The sequence below is a fragment of the Myxine glutinosa genome, chromosome 7 (genome assembly GCF_964187855.1).
Source record: "Myxine glutinosa chromosome 7, kmMyxGlut1.1, whole genome shotgun sequence".
Lineage (NCBI taxonomy): Eukaryota > Metazoa > Chordata > Myxini > Myxiniformes > Myxinidae > Myxine > Myxine glutinosa.
Window position 1 is genome coordinate 106237841 of NC_136267.1, and position 27228 is coordinate 106265068.

Below are 27228 nucleotides of genomic sequence, written 5' to 3' on the forward strand. Positions count from 1 at the left end.
CAAACTTTGATGCCGTGGAGAGATCGAAGCATGCCTCGTCGCTCAAGGGACCGGAAGTCGGAAGTCCAAAGAACAAACAATACCGTTTTGGCCAAAACACGTGCGCACTATTGTGCCAAAATTTCAGCTTACTCGCTCAAAGGATGAATGAGATATCACCCAGACAAACAAACAAGAAAGAAAGAATGAAAGAAAGAAAGAAGAAAGAAACCTGAGTGAAAACTGAGTACTCGTTTTCAGTGAGCATCATCGCCTTGCTGCCTTCCGTGCCTGGCGATGATGTCATGCAGCGCCTGGAGATGGAATAGGAAAGGAGCGGTGTACAATAATTCTAGTACAAACTTGAACACTGTGTGGGGTATTATGTTCAATGAACTCTGGTTGCTTTCGTGACAATGGTCGGTCACATGTGAGGGAGCTTCCAACAATTTCCAGCTATTTTTGAACTCGCTATTTAAACACTGTTTAAATGTGAAAGATGTGAATCTTCAACGTTTTCAGGCAAATCTAAATTTAATCAAGTTTCGTGGTCTTCATAAGGAACTAGTGACACATATCTGTGTTGCTGTGTGTTTTGGTTGGTCGTTGACTGTTATCTTCATATGTGGGATTCAGAAGGTGGAACAGTTTCTTCCCAGGACTCAATGTATCCACCTCCATTTTGGTAAGGAATCACACGATTCATGGACCAAGCAAGCTGTGAAGCTGTATCTCCATAACTTCACAGCCAACCTCAGTGTGTGTGTGTGTGTGTGTGTGCTTTTTTTGTGTTTCTTTGTGCATGCATGTCTGTTTTGGTCAGTTGGTGGCTGTTATCTCCATATGCGGGTTCAGAAGGTGGAGCGGTGCCCTCTCAGGGCTCAAAGTATCCACCACCATTTTGGTGTGTGTGTCCACCAAGCAAGCTGTGAAGCTTTGTCTTCATAACTTCACAGCCGACTTGTGTGCGTGTGTGTGCGTGTGTGTGTGTGTGTGTGTGTGTGTGTGTGCGTGTGTGTTGTGTCTCTCCATGTTTCCAAATAGTATGTTCACTGTTTTTGACTCTTTAAGCAGTTTGACAAAAGCCCTCAAAACATACAATGTCTGTTTGCCGAAATGACCAGACAAGTGTGCAGTATGCGAATAGGCATGAAGTTCAGCCTTGTGGAACAGCAAAAGATAGCTAGAGGTCACACAAACCTTTTCCTATAAGCTTGGAGGCTGGTGGTGCTTGGATGCACATTGCACATTGAAGCAAAGCAAACATAAGGTGACAGGAAGCATCTTTTTCATGTCCTGGACTGGAAAGCCTAGGGTCATGTGTAATCAGTCACTGCTCTTCCTTTCCCTGGACACTGTATGCCAATCTGTATTAGTGTGAAAGGTGAGTGTGGATGGGAGAGTGAGGGCAGGCATTTTCGAGTGGACTGTTAATTGCTGATTATCGTGTGGACCAGACGAAGTGGTGTATTCAAATATCCTCCTCCTCCAACATTATTTACTGGTGAGCTTGGTTCCTTAGGTGCATGCGCAATTTATTATAAATGTGGAATGATAAAGCTATTTTGTACACGCAACAATACCACTCTTACTTGAGTGTTATGCATATATATTTTTATATATATATATATATGCATACATACATACATACATACATACATACATACAAATATACATATATATATATATATATATATGCATACATACATACATACATACATACATACATACAAATATACATATATATATATATATATGCATACATACATACATACATACATACATATATACATATATATATATATATATATATATATATATATATATATATATATATATATATATATATATATAAACATACACTTGGCATTTAATATGGAATTTTTTTTTTTCTTGACTTGGGTTGAATTTCTGAACTCAGTATATCAATCTGGTGAGTTTCTTTTACCCTTCGGTGATGTCTTTGTTGAAAGACCCATGTCACTGATTGTCTTTCGCAGCAAGAAGTCAATAACAGGATTATATCACAGGTGGCATGACAAAATGTAAGGACAGGTACATTTGACGATTGGCTTCACAATCGGGCATATAAGGGTTGTTGCGTTCTGTATTAGTGGAAAACAACTGCTGCACGTCAACAAAAGTTATTGCCGCTTCCTCTGGAGATGGTCCGTCAACTTTACAATGCTGTTTGTCATAGAGTGGTGGCTTTACGAAATTCTGGCATGAAACAGCGTGCTATTGCTCGGCAGTATGGCATCACTTAAGGTCAGGTGTCAAAGATCCTGAAGCGAAATGCTCAGACGGGTGTCCCTACTCCAATACCGAGGCCAGGACGTCCACGCAGAACCACATGGAGAGATGATCGCCAGCTGCACCGGTTAGTCTGCAATGGCCGTACCAAGTCAGCTAATCGGCTTCGGGCTGAGTGGCAGCAACTGACAAATGTTCCTGTATCCAGAAGGCTAGTCAACCAATGACTGGTTCAAGCAGGCTATCGTGCCAGGCGTCCCCTGAGAAAGCCACGCCTGACCAGACAACACAGCCAGCGCCGATTGCAGTGGGCCAGAGAGCACCGTTAATGGCAGCCAGGACACTGGAATCACGTGACCTTCAGTGACGAGTCTAGATTTCTGGTCTATCGTCAAGATGGCCGCGTCCGAGTGCGCAGACAAGTGCATGAAGCCCACAACGAAGATTGTATCGTGCCAAGAGTCCAAGCTGGGGGTGGTGGGGTGACCGTTTGGGCTGCTTTTCATGCAGGGGGCAAAACTGACCTGGTTGTTCTGAATGGAAACCTGAACCAGTTCAAGTACAGGGTCATTCTGGAAGAAACATTGCTTCCAATTGCTCGTGCAGCCTTTCGAGGAAACTTTGTCTTCCAAGATGACAATGCACGGCCTCATCGTGCTCGCATGATCCAACACTTTCTTGCTGACCGTGGTGTGGAGCATATGGAGTGGCCTGCCATGTCCCCGGATATAAATCCGATAGAGAACTTGTGGGCAGAATTAACGCGTCAAATCGACAACTTGGACCAGCAGCCTACTTCTGTGCGTGAATTGCAGCAGACTATTGTCACTGCATGGCAAGCGATTCCTGTCCAAACCTTGGCAAATCTCGTGAACAGCATGCCTCGACGTGTACGTGCTCTCCTGAATGCTCGTGGGGGTTACACGAAGTACTGAACTGTAATTTTACTGTCCGTAATTCCAGTCATAATTTAGCTTTTGTTTTTGTTGAAATTTTTTTTGGCTAATGTGCAAAATAAAGAGATACTTCTGGAAAACGTACAGAAGTTTAACACAGTACTGTCCGTGAATTGAGTTCGATATCAGTTTACATCACCTTCAAGGATCAATTTATTTGCTTCGAAATGTCAAATGTGGTTTTTGTTTCTTTTAAAGGTCACATTAACAAAATCTAGAATAATTTCAACATAATTCCAATGAACTTTTGGTTCTAAGTCATCTTGAAAAGTAAGTTCACCCCCACAAAAAAAATATTCCATATTAAATGCCAAGTCTGTATATAAATATTTGCTGTTACGTGCTCCTCCCCAAACCCCGGTCACGGTGTACCTCCAAGCCCCGAGGGGAGTCACGGCAGAAAGATGTGTTATTCTGTACGTCAAAGATCCGTTTTCAAAGGCCCGTTTTTCAATCCAAAGGGAAGAACCTTGTACTGATACAACCCATTTTGTGTGACTAAAGCAGAGATTTCCTTGGCTCTATCAGTAAGAGGAATCTGGCAATACCCTTTCAGCAAGTCAAATTTAGTTACAAATTTAGCTGGGCCTATTCTATCAATTCAGTCATCAATCCTCGGGATGGGATATGAGTCGGTCTTGGTCACTGCATTAACCCGTTTTAAATCCGTACAACAGCGAAAACTGCCATCGGGTTTTGGAACCAACACACATGGTGAGCTCCATTCACTGCTGCTTGGTTCGCTGATGTCATTCTCCAACATATACTGAACCTCCTTCTGAAGATACTTCATCTTCACAGGGTTCATCCGATAGGGGTGTTGCTTCACAGGAGTGGCTTCCCCCACCTCAATATCATGATATACCAAGTCAGTACGACCAGGTACATCTGTGAACAAATGTGCAAACTCAAAAATTAGGCTGGATAGTTGTCCTTGTTGTTCCCTCGTCAAATGACCTAATTTCTCATCTAAATGACAACACTTCCGTGTTCGTCAATCTGGGACAAGCCTGGTCATCAAAGTTATCAAACTTCACACCGGCCTCAACCTCTGGATTCTCTTGCACCCCGACTACAGGCATGACAGGTGAGACAGGAACCATTTTTTTTTCACAGGCTTCCTCTCATAATATTTCTTCAGTCGGTTGACATGACACAGCTGCCGCTTTTTCCGTTGGTCGGGAGTTGTCACCACGTAATCTGTTTCATTAACCCTCCTTTCGATTGCATATGGACCAAAATATCTAGCCTGTAGTGGCTGACCTGGAACAGGAAGCAACACTAACACTCGGTCCTCAGGACTGAAATTTCTTATCTGAGATTTCTTGTCATGTCTCACTTTCATTTTATCCTGTGTCACTTTCAAGTTTCTTCTTGCAACTTCACAAGCCTTTGCCAATCTGTGCCTAACCGTTGACACATACTCCACCACTGTTGACTGTGACTCCTCTTGTAGCCACTGTTCTTTCACCAATTTCAATGGTCCTCGCACTGCGTGTCCAAACACAAGTTCAAAAGGACTGAATCCCAATGACTCCTGAACAGATTCCCTCGTAGCAAACAACAATAAGGGTATTCCTTCATCCCAATCCTTGTCACATTCAAAACAATACGTTCTGATCATATTCTTCAATGTCTGGTGAAACCTTTCCAAGGCCCCTTGGCTCTCGGGATGGTAAGTACTTGATCTTACTTGCTCCACTCCCAACAGGTGTACCACTTGCTGAAAAAGTGTTGACATGAAATTGGAACCCTGATCAGACTGGATGACCTTAGGTAGGCCAACCAAAGTGAAAAATGTAATCAAGGCCTTCGCAATAACTGCCGCAGTAATTTTTCTTAGAGGCACTGCCTCTGGGAACCTTGTGGAAGCGCACATGATGGTCAGCAAATACTGATGTCCAGCCTTAGTTTTAGGTAAAGGGCCGACACAGTCAATAATGACACGGTTGAATGGCTCTTCAAAAGCTGGAATTGGTTTTAAAGGTGTGGATGGGACTTTCTGATTCGGTTTTCCCACCAGCTGGCAAGAATGGCAAGATTTACAGAACTCCGCCACATCACGTCGCAATCCTGGCCAGAAAAAATGTACCAATATTCTGTCACATGTCTTGTCCACTCCAAGGTGTCCGGCCAAAGGTGTCTCATGCGCCAAACTCAATATCTCCTTCCGGTACGGCGGTGGCACCACAATTTGGTAATGAACTTTCCCACTCATCGTTTGCTGGCACCTCCGGTGGTCTCCATTTTCTCATGAGTATTTCCCCTTTCATGAAATAACCAACAGGTATCTTCATAGCCTCTTCCTCTGCAACGGCTTTACCAATTAAACTCCGGATCTTCGAATCTCCGTGTTGTTCTTCAACAAGTCTCTTTCGGACCAGCACCGTTTGTTCAACCTCGTTCCCAGATGTCTCCGACGGACAGTCCATTTCCTCTTTTGAATTTTCCTCCGATACCTCTAAGGAACCCAAATCCACATCGCCTTCCTTCTCTTTCTCTTCAGAGCGCTTCCTACCCATAGCACGAGTCACTGCACAGGATGGAAAGATACCCGGAATCTCCTGCTCTAACTGTGCAGTGTTATTTTCCATACTAGGCTTTTCAACTAACATCGGATTACCAGAAACTCGACCACCGGCCAAATCATTCCTGATAATAAAAGATTCCCTCTACAGGAAGAGTGGCTTGTAAACCTACGGTGACCAGTCCTGACACCAAATCAGACTTCAAATGGATGACATGAAGAGGAGCTTTAACATAGCCACCAACCCCCTGTAAAAGAACACTAACACCAGTTGCCGTCTTCTCTGACAATGGCAAAATGCCTTCAAGCATCAAAGATTGATGTGCTCCTGTGTCCCTCAATACCCTAACAGGTCTCTGGTTCGTTAAGTCCCCATCCAGTGACACAAACCCCTCTGAAATAAAAGGTTTGTAACCCTCTTGAACAAGGTCGTTCTGTGATGCCGTAACTTTGGCATGGGAACCTTCACAAGGCACTGTCCTCCAAGGACGATTTCTCGCATTGGCCAATGCATTCGGAGTTGCACTAGTTTGACTCCGCTCCTGATTTTTCCTTTTCAGGGCGTAACATTGGGACATCAAATGCCCAGGTTTCTTGCAAAAAGCGCAAGTCGGCCCGGAGGAAAAACTCGTGGTCTGCCTCGGGCCCTCCAGAAGATAGGTATGTCTTGGAACTGCAGTCTTCTGATCCCTAAAAGTCACGGTATCAGATTTGTCCCCATAGTCCTCTCGGCCGCCTCCATGAAAATTTGTTCTCCGAACCTGATTTTCCGTAACTCCCCTGGCTAACTCCAGGCGGGAATAGTCAGGTTTGTTATGTAATTTCGTTCTTTTTTTGTGGAGATTAGCAAAACTATACATTTTTGGAAAGCTGATAGCACCAGGAATCCGAAAAACCATGTTTCCATTTGCGCAAATTTTTCTTTGGCGGCCATATTGGATTTTCAAAATGGCCACCATCGGAAACCTATTTTTCGCGATATCTCAACATCCGAACCACCTAGAGTGCTGATTCCAACACCTATACCCACATTTTTGGGGATGAGGAATCACATGAAGCCATCTAAAATAATCTACACCTACCCTGGGATACCAGGTGGCAGCCTACAGCGGATTTTCAAGATGGCCACTTTCAGGAAACATGTTTTTTTCTGAATATGTATACCACATTGAGTGATGTTTCGCTACATTGTGGCACACGGATCATAATTATGAAACCACATCCCTCATATATCCTAAACAGGTGATTTATGTATTCAAGAGGTAAGTACAGTAGTGACCCCTAATTCCGAACGCCCCTCATCTCGAACTACTCTAATTCCGAACCGTAAATTCGAGAAAATTTTGTCCCTAATTCCGAATGTATTTCTATAACCGAACCGCCAACATAGCGTTAGCGTCGTTCATATTTCCCGCCGCGAGCGTCGAGATTTTGAAGGCTTTGAAGAACCTATTGTGCCTGCTATTGTAGCATTGGGTCAGTCCATGGGCTTGGAGGTGAGTGAAGATGTGGAGGAGTTAGTGGAGGATCACAACAAGGAACTCACCACAGAAGAACTTCAGCACCTCCACAAGATGCAGCAAGAAGAAGTGGCAGTGGAAATTTATTCAGAGGAGGAAGAGGGAGCTAGTGGTAACATTTCCAGTGCTGAAATTAAAGAACTGTGCTTCCATTGGTCTAAAACACAGGCCATTGTTGAAAGGTGGCACCCTAATAAAGCAGTGGTTAACAGGAGCATTAACTTGTTCGGTGACAATGTGATTGACCACTTCAGAAAAATTAAGAAAAGTCGCCAACACCAGGCAACTTTGGAGAGGTGGTTCTCTAAAGAAAGCAAGCCTAGTGAGCCCCAACCCTCTACAAGTGGTGTTAAGAGACAAAGAGAGCAAACACCAGAAGCACAGTCATCTGATGTTAGCTTGGAAGGTGCCTCACCTTCCAAGCAATAAAACCCTCTCCCTCCTTCCTCCTCTCCAGCTTCCACATGCACCATCAGAACTCTCCACTAAGGTAAATGCAGTTATTTTCATGTTAGTACATTTATTTCTTGTTATTATTATTATTATTATTATTTGATATTTAGGGCATTTACTCATCTTATTTTACCTTGAATCATGTGTATTTGCAGTTAACAGTGTCTTGATAATGGATTTTTGGGGTCCAGGAACGGATTAATTCACTTTCCATTATTTCTAATGAGGAAAATAGTTTCTAATTCCGAACTTTTCCCAATCCGAACTTCCGCTGGAACGAATTAAATTCGGATTTAGAGGTTCCACTGTATATAGAGATGAGGCTATACAATCCATAATTATACATGTAATAATTACTTTTATTTGAACATAGAATATTTCCCATAGATGAAATTTTATCTTTGTCAACATTCATCAACATTTTGTCCTCATAGGTTTTCAAATGTCCTCATCACTGTCGTCAGAGCAGAGAACAGGTTGACAGTCATCGTCGTTTTCACATTCGGAGCTGCACAAACACAAGTCTGTGCATGCCAAGTCATTGGCACGGCACGAACACCGTCTCGATGAGCAGTCTCCTTTGCACTGACATCTGACCATCTCAAGTATTGCTTTCGGTGCTGGTGGTACATCTGTCATTAGTGGTTTCAATTCCCCATCGTTGTCCTTGAAGTAGCCATGTTGCTGTGGATCCAGGAACACTTGATGTGCGATAGTAGCCTGAGCCCATACCCTTGCCTGAAGATGTACACGATCAACATGCTGATTTAGAGCCCCTAGCGTTGGAGGTAACTTGTGACTTTCAGTCATGTGTTTACAGAAGAGGTACCAGCGCAACTCCAGAATGCTGTTGATACATATTCCCTTTGGTACGTACACTGCACATACAAATCTTGCCAAGTTGGACATCTGATCTGCGGTCACATCTGCAGCATCACCGAGCATTCTCATGGCCTGTATCACGTCACTATCGGCTCTGACGAAAGCTTCAAACCATGTTGTTTTGCCTATTCGCGAAAACCGTCCAGTATTGTCTGCTCCTGTGAATGTGTGGAATGCTGGCAATGCCTTGGCCTTTTCGACGCCAAGATTGTTCCAGATTGGTTGTACTTGCACAAGGCCCGACACAAGGGAGACAGCAGTGTTTTTGAGCAGAACATCATAGTTAGCTATGACCAAGACCAGGACATCCGTATCAGGAGAGAAGAAGGTAAGCTGTTCTGCGTTGGGATTGCGGCGAGTTGCCAGCACTGCTTGGTGAATCATCAGAGTGTCTGCCTCCTCATGATTATTATCTTCAAAATGCACGCCTTTGTTACTCTTGGCCTTTCCTGCTGCACATATAATTATCAGCTTGGAGGCATCTCTGTTGTACTCCAACGTTTTCTCAGCCAGATATTCTGCCAAATCTGACTTTGTCTGATCGTGTGACAAGAACCGCTTCATGGTGATGTGTTGGATCTTGGTATTGTCCTTCACTTGGTACTGGACTGGATTGTGCCCCCCTCGTCTTTTTTGTCTTGTGCTTTGCTTCAACGAATCGGCCTTGTAAGTATCAAACACGAGGATAACTTCGTCAAAATGTCTTGTCAGTGACATCAATCTGGTATTAAAGCTGACACTGAGATCTTCAACGGTTACTGTTGCAGCTGGTTTTGTCGACAATTTCTGTACAAGAACCATGGCGTCGACTACTGCTATTTTCATAGCTGCAGAGTTATGGACTTGAGCTTGAGGACTTGAGGTCGGAGCTAAGTCACCCGGAGCTAAGTCTCCATGTTTCACAAGGAGATGGATTAACTTTGACTTGTCAAGGCAAGGAAGCAGGTCACCGTTTGGTGCGAACAAGGTGTAAGGGTGAATTCGTAGTTGCCTATTGCGTCTTTCTGGTCAACATCACGGCTTGATTTTGTCAATATCATCAGCCTTCCATACAAGTCTTTTGTTTCCTTCAAGTCGACTGACTTGTCCCTGAGCATGATCTTGGTCTTCTTCACACCAGACAAGTACATCGTGTTGTTTTCTTTTTTCACGGGTGCAAATAAGCTGACTGTTCCGTTGATTCTTTCGTCAACATACTCTTCGTACAAGTGTTGACCAATGTTGTCGATATTCAGGATTTGTGACGTGTGCTCCTCTGGGACATAGGCATGTGTGATCAAGTTGTATATGCTATTTCCTTCTGTGGTAAATGGATTGCCATGACTCATGATAGCAGCCTTGATCTTTTCAACCGCTGTATTGTTCAGATTCACTGCCCTCGGACTAAGTTCGTGGTGTTCTGTCACTTTGTCTGTTTTGGTGTCGAACTGATCTTTGAATTCTCTGGTCAGCCGTGACAATTCTGGAGAGGCCATAAAGAATCTCTGCCTTGCATTGGCATTATTGGAGATGCCTGGAAGTCCAGAATGAACCTTCATTGCTCTGTTTTCCTGTTCACAAGCGTGGTCTGCACCGATTGATACAAAGGGGATGCTAGATTTCGTTACTGAGATATTTCCATTCTCGAGTTCCCTGTATGTGGCCGGATGCGTCTTCCTCAGGTCATACATATCTGCTATGTATCGCGGCCAAAGACGTTTGTATTTGATACGATCCATGGAGAAAAATAGCTTGCTGAGTGCCTCACCAGATTCGAGGTGGAGTTTGAGATCTGCGTCCCGAGAAGCTTCCACAAAGAACAGAATTGTCTCCACTCGATGCAGGTAATTCATCAAGGACTTGAACATGGCTTTTTTGGATTGTTCTGTTTCCCAAGTCTTGAATATGTTCACAACATCAGCTGTAGTGATGACATTCAACAGTTTTGTGTTGGCTTCTTTCACACTTGTGGCTTTGGTGAACTTGTCCTTTTCTGAACATGCCTCGTCTATTTCTTCTGACATATCTGAGCAAACGGCTTTCAACTGTGGATAATCTTTGAAGAACAGGTCCAGCGCCATTTCATAAAGTGCTATATATGAATAAATATGAGCACAGAGAGTGCGTTTGTAATGCGAACATCTCAGGATCTGCCTTGTTGTTGAAGGTCCGTAGAGGTCGGCCTCTATCCACGCGTCATCAATACCTGAGTTCTCAATGGAAGTACCCAGGGCTCTCAAAGCAGCCATGACCACATGCAGCTCGCCAAGCCGAGGTACAACGGTACCTTTCAGGTCTGGCCTTGCATCCAGCAGCCTTATCACCTTTTCATAGAGGGCCATATCCCAGGAAATGACTGTAGGGTGGCTTGTACCAACAACTAAGTTCTTTAGCTGAGTTGTCTGAGAGATGACGGTCAGAAGAGTCGACCACTCGTGTGCTACTTCAGGTAGAAGGGGTAAGACTCCGACTTGTGTCAAACTGTGACTACCCGACAGCAATGAGTGGTATCCTGCCCAACCAGGTATATATGTGCTGTTTGATTTCTGCATTCTGGTGATCATAGAAGCAACCAACCATCCTAGATGTGTAAGGTGATACGCTGGTGATATACCATCCTTGCTGATGTGGAATGTGTCTGTTCTCTTTATGGTTTTCGGCACCGGCTTGTCACAATGAAGCATAGGAACCTGGTACGGGGTCACTGACAAACTGGTAGTGTCAGCTATGCTCAGTTGTGGCGCCAATGTTTCTCCTTGAGTGTCACGTTTTTGATAAACAGCAATGATTGTTCCATGGGTTGTCCCTTTGCCATCCACGCTGTCTTCAGCAAAGTCTGTGTTATCAGCTGCAAAAAACACAAAAGTTCCCTTCTTCAAAAATGGAGGAACATAAAGTCCTTGGAACTTCAGGGTGTTTTCCACAATGGCATTTGCTAGGGCTGTTTCGAGGTGCATAACACGACTGTACGAGACACAGTAACCTTGAGAGCAGAGACTTTCCAGGAGTTTCTTGTTTCTTGTGTCATGGTGAACTGCCAAGGCTAATCCTAGAGACTGTGGAGTTTCTTGTGATTTGGTTGATCGGAAGGTCGCATAATCAGTTTTGGGCCTATAGTTCACTTGCTTGTCAGATTTGAATCCACCCAATAGCATCTGACTAACAGTGAGTACTTCTCTGTTAACGTGAGTGGTTCGTTTTTCAGTTTCTAGTGTTTCTGTTGGCCCCACCATAACCCATCTGATCATTGCGTGGAGTGCTGCTGGAACATCATCTGTGCTGCTAGTGACCTGTATAGCATCGGATGAGTTTTCCTGTTGGTGGAAGTTCTTGATAATTCTGCGCAATGCCTTTGCTGCTTTATAGATAATATTCAGATCGTCTACTTCACTTTCTATCATGGCAGACTGAACCATATCGGATTCGCATGCATCTGGGGAGTAAAGAACAGAAGGTTTTCTCCTGTCCTTTTGCCTAACAGACGTTACGTGTGGTAGTTCTAGAAGAATTCTCTCCTTGAGCCAGTGTCTACTATATGCAGGGAAGTGGTGCGCCAATGCATCTGTGCCACCAAGCAAGTTGATGTATGTTGTTTCAATATGTGCCATGGATAAGTATTGTTTATTCTGAGTTTGACAGTCGACAAGGCTAATCAACTCAATCAAACATGATGTTTGAAACGGATGACCTCTCTCTGTTGTTCCCTTGTTATCCTTGGTACGTAACACATGGAATACATTTGTTGTCCAACATGACTTGTGGTATTGAACATCGATTGCATGTGCATCAGTGGGTGAGATGGATGTGTTTAACCTAGTTTGCAGGGTGAGATTTCCAGACAGCTCCACACCATCGTGTAATGCTTTCCCACCGTTTTCTGTTCTCAATGTGTACAATTTTTGCTCGTTATCTTCCTGGCAGAAAAAGAAATGTTCCTTAATGAATGGAGCTGTTGCAGAACGTGTAAACGGACTGGTGGTGGAAGTTGATGGTTCGTCCAGTTCTGTGCTTTTTCGCTTTTGTCCACGTTTTTTCTCTGTGTAGGAGCCGGCTGAAATGTGATATTGATGGCGGTCTTTGGCACGTTGTACCTTCTCTTTGTTGGTTGCATTTGAATAACAGATACGATGCCAAACTGCATTATTGAATTGCAGACTTTCACTTGTTTCATCCTTTAAGCGACTGTGAATTTTAACATATTTTCCATCATGGTAGGCTGCTCTATCATTAAGGGTTTGTAGCAAGTGTTCAAACGAGTCCGGTTTGGGCTGCTGGACAAGCGTTCCATATTTTGCTGAAGCGGTTTGACAAATTATGCAGTGCTGCCACTGTGTGGGCTGAGTCGTAACTTCACTCATCTTCTCTCAAGACCTGCAAATATATAAAACGACAACAGGTAAGTAATTGTGAGCTTCATGAGGTTTATTTTAAATGAACTATTAGGTCTGATATAATGACTTTCCATGTACATGAACTGAACATGTTGAAATGATCCCATTTATGACTATGACTGTACTGAGGCGAAACATCACTCAATGTGGTATACATATTCAGAAAAAAACATGTTTCCTGAAAGTGGCCATCTTGAAAATCCGCTGTAGGCTGCCACCTGGTATCCCAGGGTAGGTGTAGATTATTTTAGATGGCTTCATGTGATTCCTCATCCCCAAAAATGTGGGTATAGGTGTTGGAATCAGCACTCTAGGTGGTTCGGATGTTGAGATATCGCGAAAAATAGGTTTCCGATGGTGGCCATTTTGAAAATCCAATATGGCCGCCAAAGAAAAATTTGCGCAAATGGAAACATGGTTTTTCGGATTCCTGGTGCTATAAGCTTTCCAAAAATGTATAGGTTTGCTAATCTCCACAAAAAAAGAACGAAATTATAAATCTGAACATAATGAACCTGACTAGAAGTTAGGTTTGTGGATCCCATCCTGTGTGTCAAGGCATAGTCATCTGCCACGGTTGCTGCCTCATACAACTCTGGTACTTTCTTCTCATCCAGATGTACTTTAATGTCCACGTGGACACACTGTTTGAATTCCTCCACCAAGATCAATTGTCGTAACAGGTTGAAGTCTTTCCCAATCTCCTTCGAGTCACACCACCTATCAAACATGGTTTCCTTCATTCTGGCAAACTCCACATGGGTCTCACTCTCCCTCTTCCTGGCATTCCTGAATTTTTGCCGGTAAGCTTCAAGGACCAATTCATAGGCTGTGAGAATGGCTTTCTTCACTATCTCATAATCTGCACATTGGTCAATCGGTAAAGCCGAAAATATATCTTGAGCTTTACCCACCAGAACACTTTGCACTAACATAGTCCAACACCCCACAGGCCATTTTAGCATTTGAGCCACCTCAAAATGTAAAAAAAACTTGGCTACCTCCTTTTCAATGAAGGGTGGAACCAGCCTCACATGCCTACCAACATCCCAAGAGTTCTCACTAGTTGTTGAACTAGCCGGCATGGATACTACTTCTCTCCGTTCTCCCAGTAATTCCAGCTCCTTGAGTTTAAGTTCCTTCTGATACTCCATGTCACGTTCCTTTAACTCCCTTTTGGCTCTCCTTTCCTCTGCTCTTTCCTCCGCTCTTCTTTCTTCGGCTTCCTTTTCAGCTCTCCTTCCCTCTGCTCTTCTTTCTTCTAACCTTTCCTGGCTCTGCAGTTGCATCTCCATTTTCCGGAGCTCCACATTTCCTTTTTCCTCTGGTAACCAATCCAAGGCTACCTCTTCCCATGTTCCTTGTCCCACTAAAGACTCTACCACCAATGTCTGCATCTCTGCTTTCTTCATATTAACTCGGACCTCCAAGTTAAAATATTTGGCCAATATCATGAGTTCCGATCTTTTTAATGCCTGGAACTGTGCCTCATTAGGGGACGCCGCAAACTTTTCTGTGTCAAACACCATGGTGACTATCAGTTAGCACCTGTTAACCTTCACACAAAAAAAAATCCAATTTTTTGAAAAATTTGGGAATGTTAGAAAATTCCAAATTTGGGAATTTTGGGAATGTTAGGGAATTCTATCCCGGGCGAGCCCCCAATTTCTGTTACGTGCTCCTCCCCAAACCCCGGTCATGGTGTACCTCCGAGCCCCGAGAGGAGTCACGGCAGAAAGATGTGTTATTCTGTATGTCAAAAAACAATGGTGAAACCACACCAATTGTTACCAACAAACAAGTATTGTATTAAGGTCACACAAGAATAACAGTACAATAACAATATTAATCAATTGTACAACCAACATATCATTCCTATGATGGTACCATCAGTTTCGTACAATGTAACTCACTGTGCTCCAAGTGAGCGAAAATAACATTCCCAATGTCTCTGTCCCAGCTTCAAACCAAAGTCGATCCACGCTCCAGTGATCGTCAGAACGATGTTGTATCGAGACCAGAATCCCGCTCGGTTGACAAGTCACACTGCCAAAGATAGGCAAAAGTGTCCTCAAGAGGCGGCTGGGAAATCACACCTTCGGGTATGGACGTTCAACGGCTCCCAATCGGCGAACCGCAAATTCACACTCAAAATCCACGTTACACACACACACCAGGTTAACGTCTGGATGCGGTGAAATGGTTGAAGCGAGGTGAAAAACCTGGAGCGATGCGAAATCAGGCGCGAGGCAAAATGGCAAATGGTCCATTCTCGAGACGTAACGGCACTCCAATGATTCTCTTCGGAATCAACCGCAAAACCTGTCACGCAGGTTTATCTGTCACAGCGATAACAACTCTGTCGCAGGAATCCCTTTCCCAGGAAACCCCAATGTTCACTGGTGACCCCCGTTCGCCAGCGTTTGCTCCAGACCTCCAAGCAGCTCGGCTCCTTCTCCGACCTCACTTGCTCCGCCTCCTTTTTCCTCTTTTTCTTCCTCTTCTTCCTCGTCCGGTTCCCGATCCGGTTTCCGGTTTCTTTTTAAAACATTAATTTTTTTTTACCTTTTGAAAACAGTTATCTCCAATTCACTTAAACGATAACAATAATAGTACATGGAACCAAAAATGTTTACAGTGGATGAGAACCACAACAACGGAAGTGACAAATCCATAACAATATATATATGTATATACATAACTATATATATATATATATATATATATATATATATATATATATATATATATATATATATATATATATACATATATATATATATATATATATATATACATATATATATATATATATATATATATATATATATACATATATATGTATATATATATACATATATATGTATATATATATACATATATATATATATATATATATATACATATATATGTATATATATATATATACATACATATATATGTATATATATATACACATATATGTATATATATATATATATATATACATATATATGTATATATATATATATATATATATATATATATATATATATACATATATATATAATAATAATATACTACGGTGATTCTGTCCGGGGGTGTGGCTTAATCCGTTTACAGAGTAGCTCCACCCATTCCTGGAGAGGCTTCATGTAAACAAATATCCACCATTTTATTAACTCGAATAGCTTTGAGGCCTGTTTAGTCAGGCCCGTGCTGTCTTTCTCTCTCACACAGGTTTATTTCAACTCTAATTCGATACATCATTTCATTTTTAACAGTCGCTAACATAGTTTTAGACTCGGTAAAAAAAAAAACGGGAAGAGAATCCCATGAAAGTTTCCGTTTATAGAACAAAATGATTTCTCAAAGGCCTGTAAAATAAAGCCCATTCATTGAGTCACCCTCACGATTTTATCTGGAATTCACCATCTGATTTAATTTTTATCGATGGTTTTAGACTCGCTGTCAGAAATAATTGAGAACATTCACGCACACATGGGAAAATGCCTATATATATATATATTTTAAATCGCGCCACGATGATGCACGAAAATACACCACCTAAAATAACAGTCGGGGTAAATGTCGACATATATTAAAAATTCGCCTTTTCATTTCCGCTAAGATATATTACTTTTTACTTTTGATGACAGTCGTCACAAAAACGACATATATTTCTTCGTTCTTATTTCATTCATCATTATTATCCGGAAGTAAAATATGTTTCAGGAAATTACCGAGAGATATTTCTTCGTTTTTTTTTTTTTTAGTTATGTGCGCATACACTTTAAATAGGTTTATTTGAAATCTTTAATTTTCACAATGTAATTTACTTGCCATTTGTCATTTGATGAATACGAGACACTTCCTCTTGAGGATCGTGACAATTCATGCGTTGCGTGAAAACTTCCATTTCCAAAATGAATGAGACGGTCGATGAAGAACGCAGACTTGAACAGGATGCAGCAAGAAAACGAATGAGATGGGCGAACGAGTCCGTCGACAAACGTCAATGCAGACTTGAACAGGATGCAGCAAGAAAAAGAACGAGACGGGAGAACGAGACCCTCGACGAACGTGATCACAGACTCGCACAGGATGCTGCTTCAACAACGATGAGGAGGGTTGGAGAGGAGCGAGGGGTTGGAGAGGAGTTAGGGGTTGGAGAGTGAGGAGCTAGGGCTTGGAGAGTGAGGAGCTAGGGGTTGGAGAGTGAGTAGCTAGGGGTTGGAGAGTGAGGCACTAGGGGTTGGAGAGGAGCGAGAAATTGGAGAGGTGTGAGGGGTTGGAGAGTGAGGAGCGAGGGGTTGGAGAGTGAGGAGTTGGAGAGTGAGGCGCTTCGGGGTTGGAGAGTGAGGAGCTAGGGGTTGGAGAGGAGCGAGAAATTGGAGAGGAGCGAGGGGTTGGAGAACGAGGAGCGAGGGGTTGGAGAGTGAGGAGAGAGGAGTTGGAGAGTGAGGGGTGAGGGGTTGGAGAGTGAGGAGCGAGGGGTTGGAGAGTGAGGAGCGAGGGGTTGGAGAGCGAGGAGCGAGGGGTTAGAGAGTGAGGAGCGAGGGGTTGGTGAGCGAGGAGTGAGGGGTTGGAGAGCGAGGAGCTAGGGGTTGGAGAGCGAGGAGCTAGGGGTTGGAGAGCGAGGAGCGAGGGGTTGGAGAACGAGGAGCGAGGGGTTTGAGAGCGAGTAGCGAGGGGTTGGAGAGCGAGGAGCTAGGGGTTGAGGAGCGAGGGGTTGGAGAGCGAGGAGCTAGGGGTTGGAGAGCAAGGAGCTAGGGGTTGGAGAGCGAGGAGCGAGGGGTTGGAGAGCGAGAAGCTAGGGGTTGGAGAGCGAGGAGCTAGGGGTTGGAGAGTGAGGAGCTAGGTGTTGGAGAGTGAGGAGCGAGGGGTTGGAGAATGAGGAGCAAAAAGTTGGAGAGTGAGGGCCGATTGGAGTGGAGAGTGAGGAGCGATTGGAGAGGAGAGTGAGGAGCGATTGGAGAGGAGAGTGAGGAGCGATTGGAGGGGAGTATGGGAAATTGGAGAGGAGTGTGAGGAATTGGAGAGTAGTGTGAGGGATTGGAGAGGAGTGTGAGGGATTGGAGAGGAGTGTGAGGAAGTATTGGAGAGGAGTGTGAGGAGGTATTGGAGGGGAGTGTGAGGAGAAGTGGGATTGGAGATGCGTAGGGTGGAGAGAGGAGAGTGTCAGGTGGAGAGGAGTGAGGGGTCACATATTATGTGAAATAAATAAATTGTGTTCATTACACCATTTCTGGATCTGATGAATTGTCAGTCACAATTTTGTAAAATTTAATGTGCAGCATCTAAATCAAGATGTCCAAATATCACACACGTCCATGCCCATGGGATTCCCACGGGTGACCCCACTAGTATATACTGTATATAACCACCGAAGTTGAGTGGGTATGGTTTTGCATGAATGGTTTTGCAGAATTTTTTTTTTTGCATGAGTGGTGCATGTTTTAAGGGTAGGTGGCTGGTTGGTTGTGTGCGGTTTTTAAAAAAACTATTATTATTTCTTATTTTGTGTATGTGAGTGAGTGAGTGGGTGAGGGTGTGTGTTTTTGCATGAATTAATTTTTGCACGAGTGTATGTTTTTGTATGTTGAGTGGTGTATGTTGTAAGGGTAGGTGGTTGGTGGTGTGTGTGTGTGTGTGTGTGTGTGTGTGTGTGTGTGTGTGTGTGTGTGTGTGTGTGTGTGTGTGTGTGTGTGTGTGTGTGTGTGTGTGGTTTTTTAAAATGATTTGGGGTGTTTTGTTGGTGAGTGGTGAAGCATATAAAGGTGGGTGTTTGAGTGTTCCACCATGTTTGGTGCTGTGGATTCTGGAAGTGGAGGCGATTTTGTTGTTGTAGTCTGCATTCGCACTCGCTGGGGGTGGGGGTATGTACGCATCCAGGTGTAGTTGCTGCATGTGGAGGTGTATGTGCCCCTGCTGGCCCACCTTAGCTGACCGTATTGAGGTTGAAGGGCCGAAACGGGATGATGCTGAGGACCTCGACTGAGGACCTGGTCAGTGCAGCACACTTGTGACCATGTGTGTTTTGAACTTGTATGTATATATATATGTATATATGTATATACATACATATATATTTTTGCGTCTACCCTGTAGTGAAGACCTCAGGGCGACAGATGGCCAAACGAGCTTTAACTCTGAGGTGTACACACAACTATGGCGGTACCTTTTGCACGCGTGGGAGTGGTGGAGGGTAGTGAGGTCCTTACCTACTCGGACGGACTGCACACGGGGGGGTTATCCGATCCCCACAACAAATAAACATACAAGACAGGCAATTCAACAATACAACAAATGAAATGAAACAAATAATGGTTTAATGAAAATAAATGCCAGGATAACAAAGAAATGTACAGTAAAATCTAATTCCTAAATGAGGGACCCTCCATACAGACTCGTATACAGACACAGAATGATAAAATTAAGATAACATGTGGTGTGGTGCATTGGGTGATACTCCGCCTGGTGTCCTTGACCGGTCTCGGAACCACCGTGCGGGAACTGCACAAGATGGTGCGCAGTCGCGCCCAGAGCAGCCACCGACCCGCGGAGCGACAGCCAAACTTCCTCCTCCAATTGTCCCATGCTCCCAAAGCTCTGATGTTTCTCTCAGGTGCACATGGCAGCCGTCATGAAGCCAGCACCAAAAAAAAATATGCGGCCACTTCCACCGCCGCCCCAGGGCAGAGAAAGTGAATGCAACTGCTCGCAATGACACCCAGCACAAGAGAGAGAATGCAAATGTGTCCGCCTGCTACCAAAGACAGGACCAAGAGAGAGAGAAAAATGGCGGGACTTTTCCATTTTACTCCTCGGTCTCGAACGTTCTCTCTGACATCACAGTCGCTCCAATCACCGAGCGCGACCCGCTCACCCCATCATTCTTTAACCAATCGGTCTTCGGGGTGTGCAGTGGCCTCACGGCAACTCTTGGCACCCATCGAGATGATTCGGCTCGGTGGGATAATCACGTCTGGGTATCGTCGGTGCTTGTGTTATTTGTAATTACATGCCGATCGCATGGCTGGCCGAGTGTGCTTTATAAGAACAAAGGGAAAAAAATCACAAAGGCAATTTACACACTGGGAATTGTATCCATATGCCCTAACTAATTGGCATAGCTCCACCCCACACATGGAGACATGTATTGATCTGGTGTGTTTTGTACTGATCATGTACTGATCATAACGCTTACCCGGACATCCGGCCCTGACTTAAATACATCGTGGTGGCTTCACGGCATACGGAGCACGTTACTCTATACAATCCTATCTGGACTAAGGTATTTCATTGCCTACCCCCATACAAGTCTCAGTTAAGACCGAGAGTAAGCCACGGGTGGAAATGGGCGTTAATGGAGGCGTTCGACTCAAATTGATGGCGGATGATACGCGATGAGGAAAAAGAGTACCGACTTACTTGGACGGCCTCACCGATGTCTTCACCCTGCAAATTAACTCAGCCGGGATGGGTTGTAAAATTGTTTGGGAAGAATAATACAAGGGTTTATTGAATAAATATCGGGACAGGAAAAACGCGCCGGTAACTAAAACCCCCTAATGAGCGCTCCTATGCACAGAACCAGACACAGACAAAGGGATGGCATAATGGGAATGAAAATAAAGGTGTAATTTTATGTGTAGGTTCTTAGCTCAATCAGCGAAGTTGGATGGCATTCTCCTTGGGAATGGCGCTGTCCCAGGCCGTTGGCGTGAACGACCGCACGTCCTTGGCACGCACGCACGCTATCCAGGCCCCACCGTCCGTCGCGAGCGGCAGGCGTGCAGCTTGTCTCCCAGTCGCTTCGATGAGACCCCGCTCTTCGCTCTTCGAAGGAACACTGTCAGCAAGAGTCGAGGGCAGAGGTGAGCGAGAGGGGCAGGAACTAGGAGGGACAAGAGGAATATGCGAGAGGCGAGGAAGGGCAAAATGCAAGATTTCAGCGTCAGAGAGCAATGGCGGAGGGCAAGAAGAAGGGCAGAAAAAAGGAGAGAGAAAATGTCGGTCTCTCAGCTCTTTTTATCAACCGCTTGTGACGTCATCTGCCTCTCTCCACCAATCCCCACAGACCACCCGCACTCGGCCCAGTTCTCCACCATTCGCCGCCTCGCTTCTCCCTCATGCCATCGGTCGGTCGCCAATCAGTCGTCGCTTCCTTCTCAGCCTTCCTTCCACCAATCCACGGGGCGCTTCTTGCTCTGCCCCTGGCCAATCACAAGTCCTTCCTTACTCCGTTCTTCCCATTGATCAACCCCCGCCCAATAGCGAGTCACTTCTTGGTCTGCCCTGGCCAATCACGAGTCTCCGGGGCGTTCTTCGGCCTGCATGAGCGAGGTGTGTTGCTATACAAGTTGGTGCTGTCGCTGGCCGCGGTTCCATCGGCAGTGCTCCAAACTGACTTCCGGTGAGTTTTATTGTGGGGGGGGATTTAATTAGTATGTGTGGTGCTACTGCGCCTGCCTAGTGTCTATGTGCAGTGCCATAAGGGAAAAAGAAGAGATCACAAGGTCTCACGAACAGGGGAATTAACATAATCCATACTTTAGTTAACACGGCCCATTCCTCGTAATCGGGACAAATATACACTTAATCCGACATTCGGGCTAAACAGGTCCCTGACTTATGCACATCGCAATGGTTCTTCCTACCCACGATCATCGGAGCACCTACCTATTCAGATCTACCTGAATCTATATATCACTCCACTGTACCGACATAACAATATATTATATATCTATATATATATATCTATATATATATATATATATATATATATATATATATATATATATGCCAATATATATACATATATATATATACATATATATATATATATACATATATATATATATATATATATATATATATATATATATATATATATATATATATATATATATATATATATACGTATATATATATATATATATATATATATACGTATATATATATATATATATATATATATATGTATATATATATATATATATATATATATATATAGAACAAAGTATATATATATGACCATGCCTTGTGCTTGTAAGTGTAACAGCAATTACTATATCAGTAATTTTAATTACATGAATAAACACTCAACTTTTACCAATCTATTACCTTGCATCATACCTGCACATTTCTTTGTTCTAAACATAGAAGGAAGTTTTAATGTTGCAGTTCACATTGCAAGATTGATGGGGAGAATTTTTTCTTTAAATACACAACATATAGTCTGTGATTATACCTGCTCCATAAGCTGTGCCTTTTCCTCAACCCCACTCTCGCCCCTTTATTTCCCACTTTGGTCCATTAAGAATCTGTATAAAATCCATTTTTTACATTAGTACAGTGAAAATATGGTATTACATAACACTAATTGCAACAGAAACCGTTCAAGGTTTAAAATAGAAAGCAGAATCCACCAAAGAATCACATATCATTAATCGAGAAATCTATATTTAGTGGAACAATGATTTCGTGAGGAATCGATTTCTTGACCTTTGAACCATCTCCAAAACATGAAAGTGGCCATAGATTAGGCAGTTACGCAATCCTCTTCCGAAATATGTATTGAAGTACACTCTGTCCATTGATAGCATCGATGATTTTCTCTCCGACCTCTTTAGCATCGTCTACGTTAACATATTTCCCCGCAACTATACCACTGGAAATACTGTGCAATGTGGGATCGCTACTAAACGGTTCTCTTGCGGAAAGGGATTACAAAATGTCTCTCAAATAGGACAAGAATCAAAAGCCAAAAAGCCCTCATTCATATGCCTTATTTATCCAAGTCTCCCTATGTTATATCCTTCATTCCTGATGTTGACGTCTCCCCACCCATCTCTTTCTACTGTTCCTTTTGTTCTATCACGTCCTGAACCATTCTACATTTGAGCTCCTACACAAGCCTTGACTTTGTATACAAAAAATGTCCTTCAACTGCCGTGACCTGGATACGTCCTTGTGTGGGCAGTTTGGTGAGCAGAGCGGGGTTCCAGACAGTATCGGAGGCACGTGATATGTCAAGGGAGACAGCTCTAATTTCCTGTTTGGCATTGAGGACCTCCATCCATTGTTGAGACAGCAGAAGCAACATGTCCAGAGTAGACTGACCTGGTCTGAATCCAAATTGATGATCGGAGATCAAGCCATTGGAGAGGAGGAAGGATTTGATATCCGATATTTGATATCCGTCCTACTTGTTTCGTACATCACGAAGATGAACTCTGGCTAAGTTATTCACTTCAGCACACATAGGCATGGACAACACCCAGATAGAGCACTGCGTTCCTGACATGCCTCGTCTCCTAGTCAGACCACCGGTTGTCTTCAAATTGTTCCACTGGACATGTTTTTCTATATTTTCAATATGTCATTCCATGCGTGCTACTAATTGAGAAAACCCCTAAAGACATTTCTGTTGCAATTACTTTTAGGTTCGGGTATATTTTCATTCAGATTGACTGGACTACATGTACTGTGCTCATCCTTACTATAATTCATGGATCGGTGAGAGTTTGTTTGAGTGCGTGTTTGTCGCGCTCCTCCAACAGTTCGGGGCCGATTACATCAAGACTTGCTGCATGGGATCAGCATGACCCTAATTAGTGCATTGGGGTGTTTTTATCTTTGCCTGTATGGTCTGAAGAGTGGTGGACGAGGGGAGGGAGTAGTGGACGGTGAAATTCTCTATGTAAATGTGTATTTCATAGCGCCACTCCAGGTGGGAGAGGGTATTGCAAGTCATCTTTTATCAGTACAGTAGTCCTGTCCCCATGTTTTCCAGTGCAGTGAGGTGTTTGAATTATGCAGCAGGCGGTACTTTGAATTACACGTTTGAATTAAGATAAAAACTTAACCACTTGGCCGTTTCCTTGGGAGCGGGTGCTTCTTGTGTTTATAATTCAGCAAAGCTTGTCACGACCCCATCTTTACTTAATATTTTCATGATACCTAAAGCACCAAAATAGGATTTGCTAATTAATGTACTGCACATCATTAAAATGTCGATATTTGCCGTTTTTGGGTGTTGGGTTGGGGCTGTTGGTGGCATTATATTTTAGGTTGATGTTTGGCATGTATGGAAGTAGCAAGATACCAACTCATTCTGAGTAGGTTCATATAAGAGCTTAATCAGGCTGCAGTTGATCTTCACCCCCTCCCCCTTCAAAAAAGAAAACCTCTGTAATTTGGTTACAATGGTCTCTTGAATTGATGATGGCTGATTACCTCTAAGGAAGTGGCATTTGGTTGAGCACAGTGGGATTTAGCAGGTGCTGAAGGTACAATTGCACAATGTATTGAAATATAAAAATTCCCCAAAGCACCTCTACCTCACACAAGTGTCCCCTTTGATTATGTGTAACTTGTTCAGTGCATTTTCCAAATTCATCCCCTCCACACAATGCTTACTGCTTTCCAAATCTGCATTTACCAATCCTAAATAAACCCTGGGTGACGCTTTTCCAATGGTTATTGCTGACCTTTCTTTCCTTCTGACTGCAACCTCAATGGGAAAATATAGGATTTTTTTAAATTTAAATTTGTCATTTGTGGTTCCTTTCAGGTTTTACTATTCTTGGCTCACTCCTGGCTTCCTAGTATGAAATCTAGGTCTCTTAAATCACTGCTGTGTTGAAATGTGTTTCGCGATCTTGCAGAGATGCATGCATTTTTTATGAAGTTTCTTTCTACACAGTATTGGTGTAAGGAGTCATTTAATGGTTCTAAGGGCAATACCACCTGCTGACTTGCACAACATATGAAGCTTGTGTTGACAAAATGCCCAAATCTCTTCAACCTTTGTGTATACATGGTTGAGGCTCATGGAAGAACTAGAGCAGAATGGAATGGACCAAAATGCAAAGGGGGAAATGCCAACGGCAGAGTTTAAATGAGAGTGAGATCAAGGGGAGGGGAACGACAGATGGGGGTGAACATGCTGCACACAAGCTGAATGAAACATAGCAAGAATAGGAAAATGGGGATGAAACAGAAAACGAACAAACCAAATGCAAAAAGAGGTGTGGGAGAGGGGGGAAATCACAATATTCTCGAATAGGGAAGTGCTTGGGAATGGGGTACATGTATGGAAACTTTTGCTATAGACCTGAGGATATACCAATCGTTTTGACAATATACCAAAGCTTTTGCATGTAAAACTTGATATATATATATATATATATAATTGTGTCACGCTACCAGATTCTTGTACCAGATGCTCAAATTATGGATTTAGAGTTCTACCTGCAGCATTAAAGTACCAACCCTGTACCTCCATAAAATAGCAGGGTTGGTCAAATTGGGCAATTACAAATGCATGAAAACAAAAATTTTAATATTCATGTGTTACCCAAAATGTCAAGTTTTTCAACTTTTCATGCCAGGAAATCTAGAAAATTTCGCAAAAAATACCAACCAGTAATTTACAATCAGAATCAATTTCTAGGGTTCTAAAGGTTTTTTTCGAGCATGATGTTGGACAAGTAAAGTAAATAAAAGCACCATAAGAGTTATTGGCCGAGTGCCAATTTTTTTTGCCACCTTGCCAATATTCTGTATTTTTCACTGTTTCCTAGCAAATAAGTTGTGACCAGCACTGATTTTAATTGGAATTTATGGGAAACAAACACACTCATGTTTCTTCTACTACTGCTGTATTTATTATGTGCAGAATAATCTGCATTGAATCTTCAAGCATAATCTGCATTGAATCTTCAAGCATAATCTGCATTGCAACTGTGCACAAATACTGTAAATCCTCGCCCCACCCCCCCCCCCCCCCCCCATCTGTATGCCAGCCCAAGCTGTCATGCCAAAATATCAAGGCAAACTGACGAGTAGGCCTACATGTATAGAATTTTCACACACATGTTTGGTGAAGTACCATTTACAAGAAGTATGTACACAAGGCTTGACTTATCCATGAAGGACAATAAATGCATGTGGCATCATACTACTTACACTTGAAAACCCCACGGGATATTAAGTTGGCCGTCGGAAGTGTGATTCAAAGGTCAAGTCATTGTCTTGTGAGCCTAATTCACAAAGTACATACAAGTACAGCATTGTTCAGTAAACGATATTCTTTGTCTAGTATATGAATAAAATATCATGCACACTGGATGCACAGCACTGAGCAGCATGCACAGGTCTTATCAATTGCACAAACTATGATGACTGTCTCAATCATTATCAGTCATGTATCAGTATTATTCATTATCAGTATCATTAATCATTATCTAAACAAACACGTGTAGCGACTAGCGCACCACCAGGCGACTGTTGCCGTGGAATCGCGGAAAATGACCGTCGAGTCCGAAGCAAAATTCAGGCTTCAACGGTCATAACAGGTAATGCCACTGTCATAGAACGAAAGATCGTATATTTTTCCGTCGGTGGGTGAAATATAAGACGAAACTGTGTCCAATAAAGATATATTTCCGGCGGTTTATTGCTGATAAACGATCAATCCGGAAGGGAAAACGGTGAAACACGCGGCGCCGCCTTTCAACGGCGTTTATATGCAGTAGATGTTTAGCGCATCTGGTACAAGAATCTGGTAGCGTGACGTATATATATATATATATATATATATATATATATATATACATATATATATACATATATATATATATATATATATATATATATATATATATATATATATATATATATATATATATGCCAATATATATATATATATGCCAATATATATATATATATATGCCAATATATATATATATATGCCAATATATATATATATATATATATATATATATATATATATATGCCAATACATATATATGTATTGGCATTTACTTGATACATATTTATTAATTTATTTATTTATTTTTTCACTCTACTATTTCTTGGGTAGGTCGTTTGCCAGTGTTTGGAAGCGATTCGCTTGCAGTTCAACGCCCATGAAATCTTGGCTCACGGAGTTGCTACTTTTCTGGTAAGGCTCACAGTGTCATCTTGCCATTGATAAAAGGCATGCGTGCATGATGTACATGAATGGAAAGTGTGTCCTAGAATGGGGACACTTATTGAAAGTGCACTAATGGAAGGAAGGTGTTTGCAGGATAAGTAACATTACTGACAACTTTTCCCACCATGTCTCGCATAACTTTGCAGGTATTAAAATAGGCATAATTACAATTCTGGGCTCGGGATAACATTGCAATGAATCATATGTTGTCTAAAGGATATTTTGCCCTTCCTGTCTTTGAAGCAATCATATATTACATTATTTAAAGTTTAAATCATCATAGTGCAATGAATAGTTGTAA

At 42.8% G+C, this 27228-nt stretch overlaps 1 protein-coding gene across 9 annotated transcripts in view; it reads left to right on the plus strand.

The window, feature by feature from the left end:
• TEX10 (testis expressed 10) overlaps positions 1–27228 on the plus strand; it is a 289903-nt gene that overhangs the window by 192068 nt on the left and 70607 nt on the right. For all 9 annotated transcript variants that reach the window (XR_013624128.1, XM_078782092.1, XM_068123101.2 and 6 more), the window contains exon 13: positions 26814–26894. Coding sequence is in view for 8 of the 9 variants with exons in the window: in XM_078782092.1 (XP_078638218.1) it covers positions 26814–26894 (81 nt within the window). In the remaining variant the exon portion in view is untranslated. The remainder of the gene's footprint in view (positions 1–26813; positions 26895–27228) is intronic.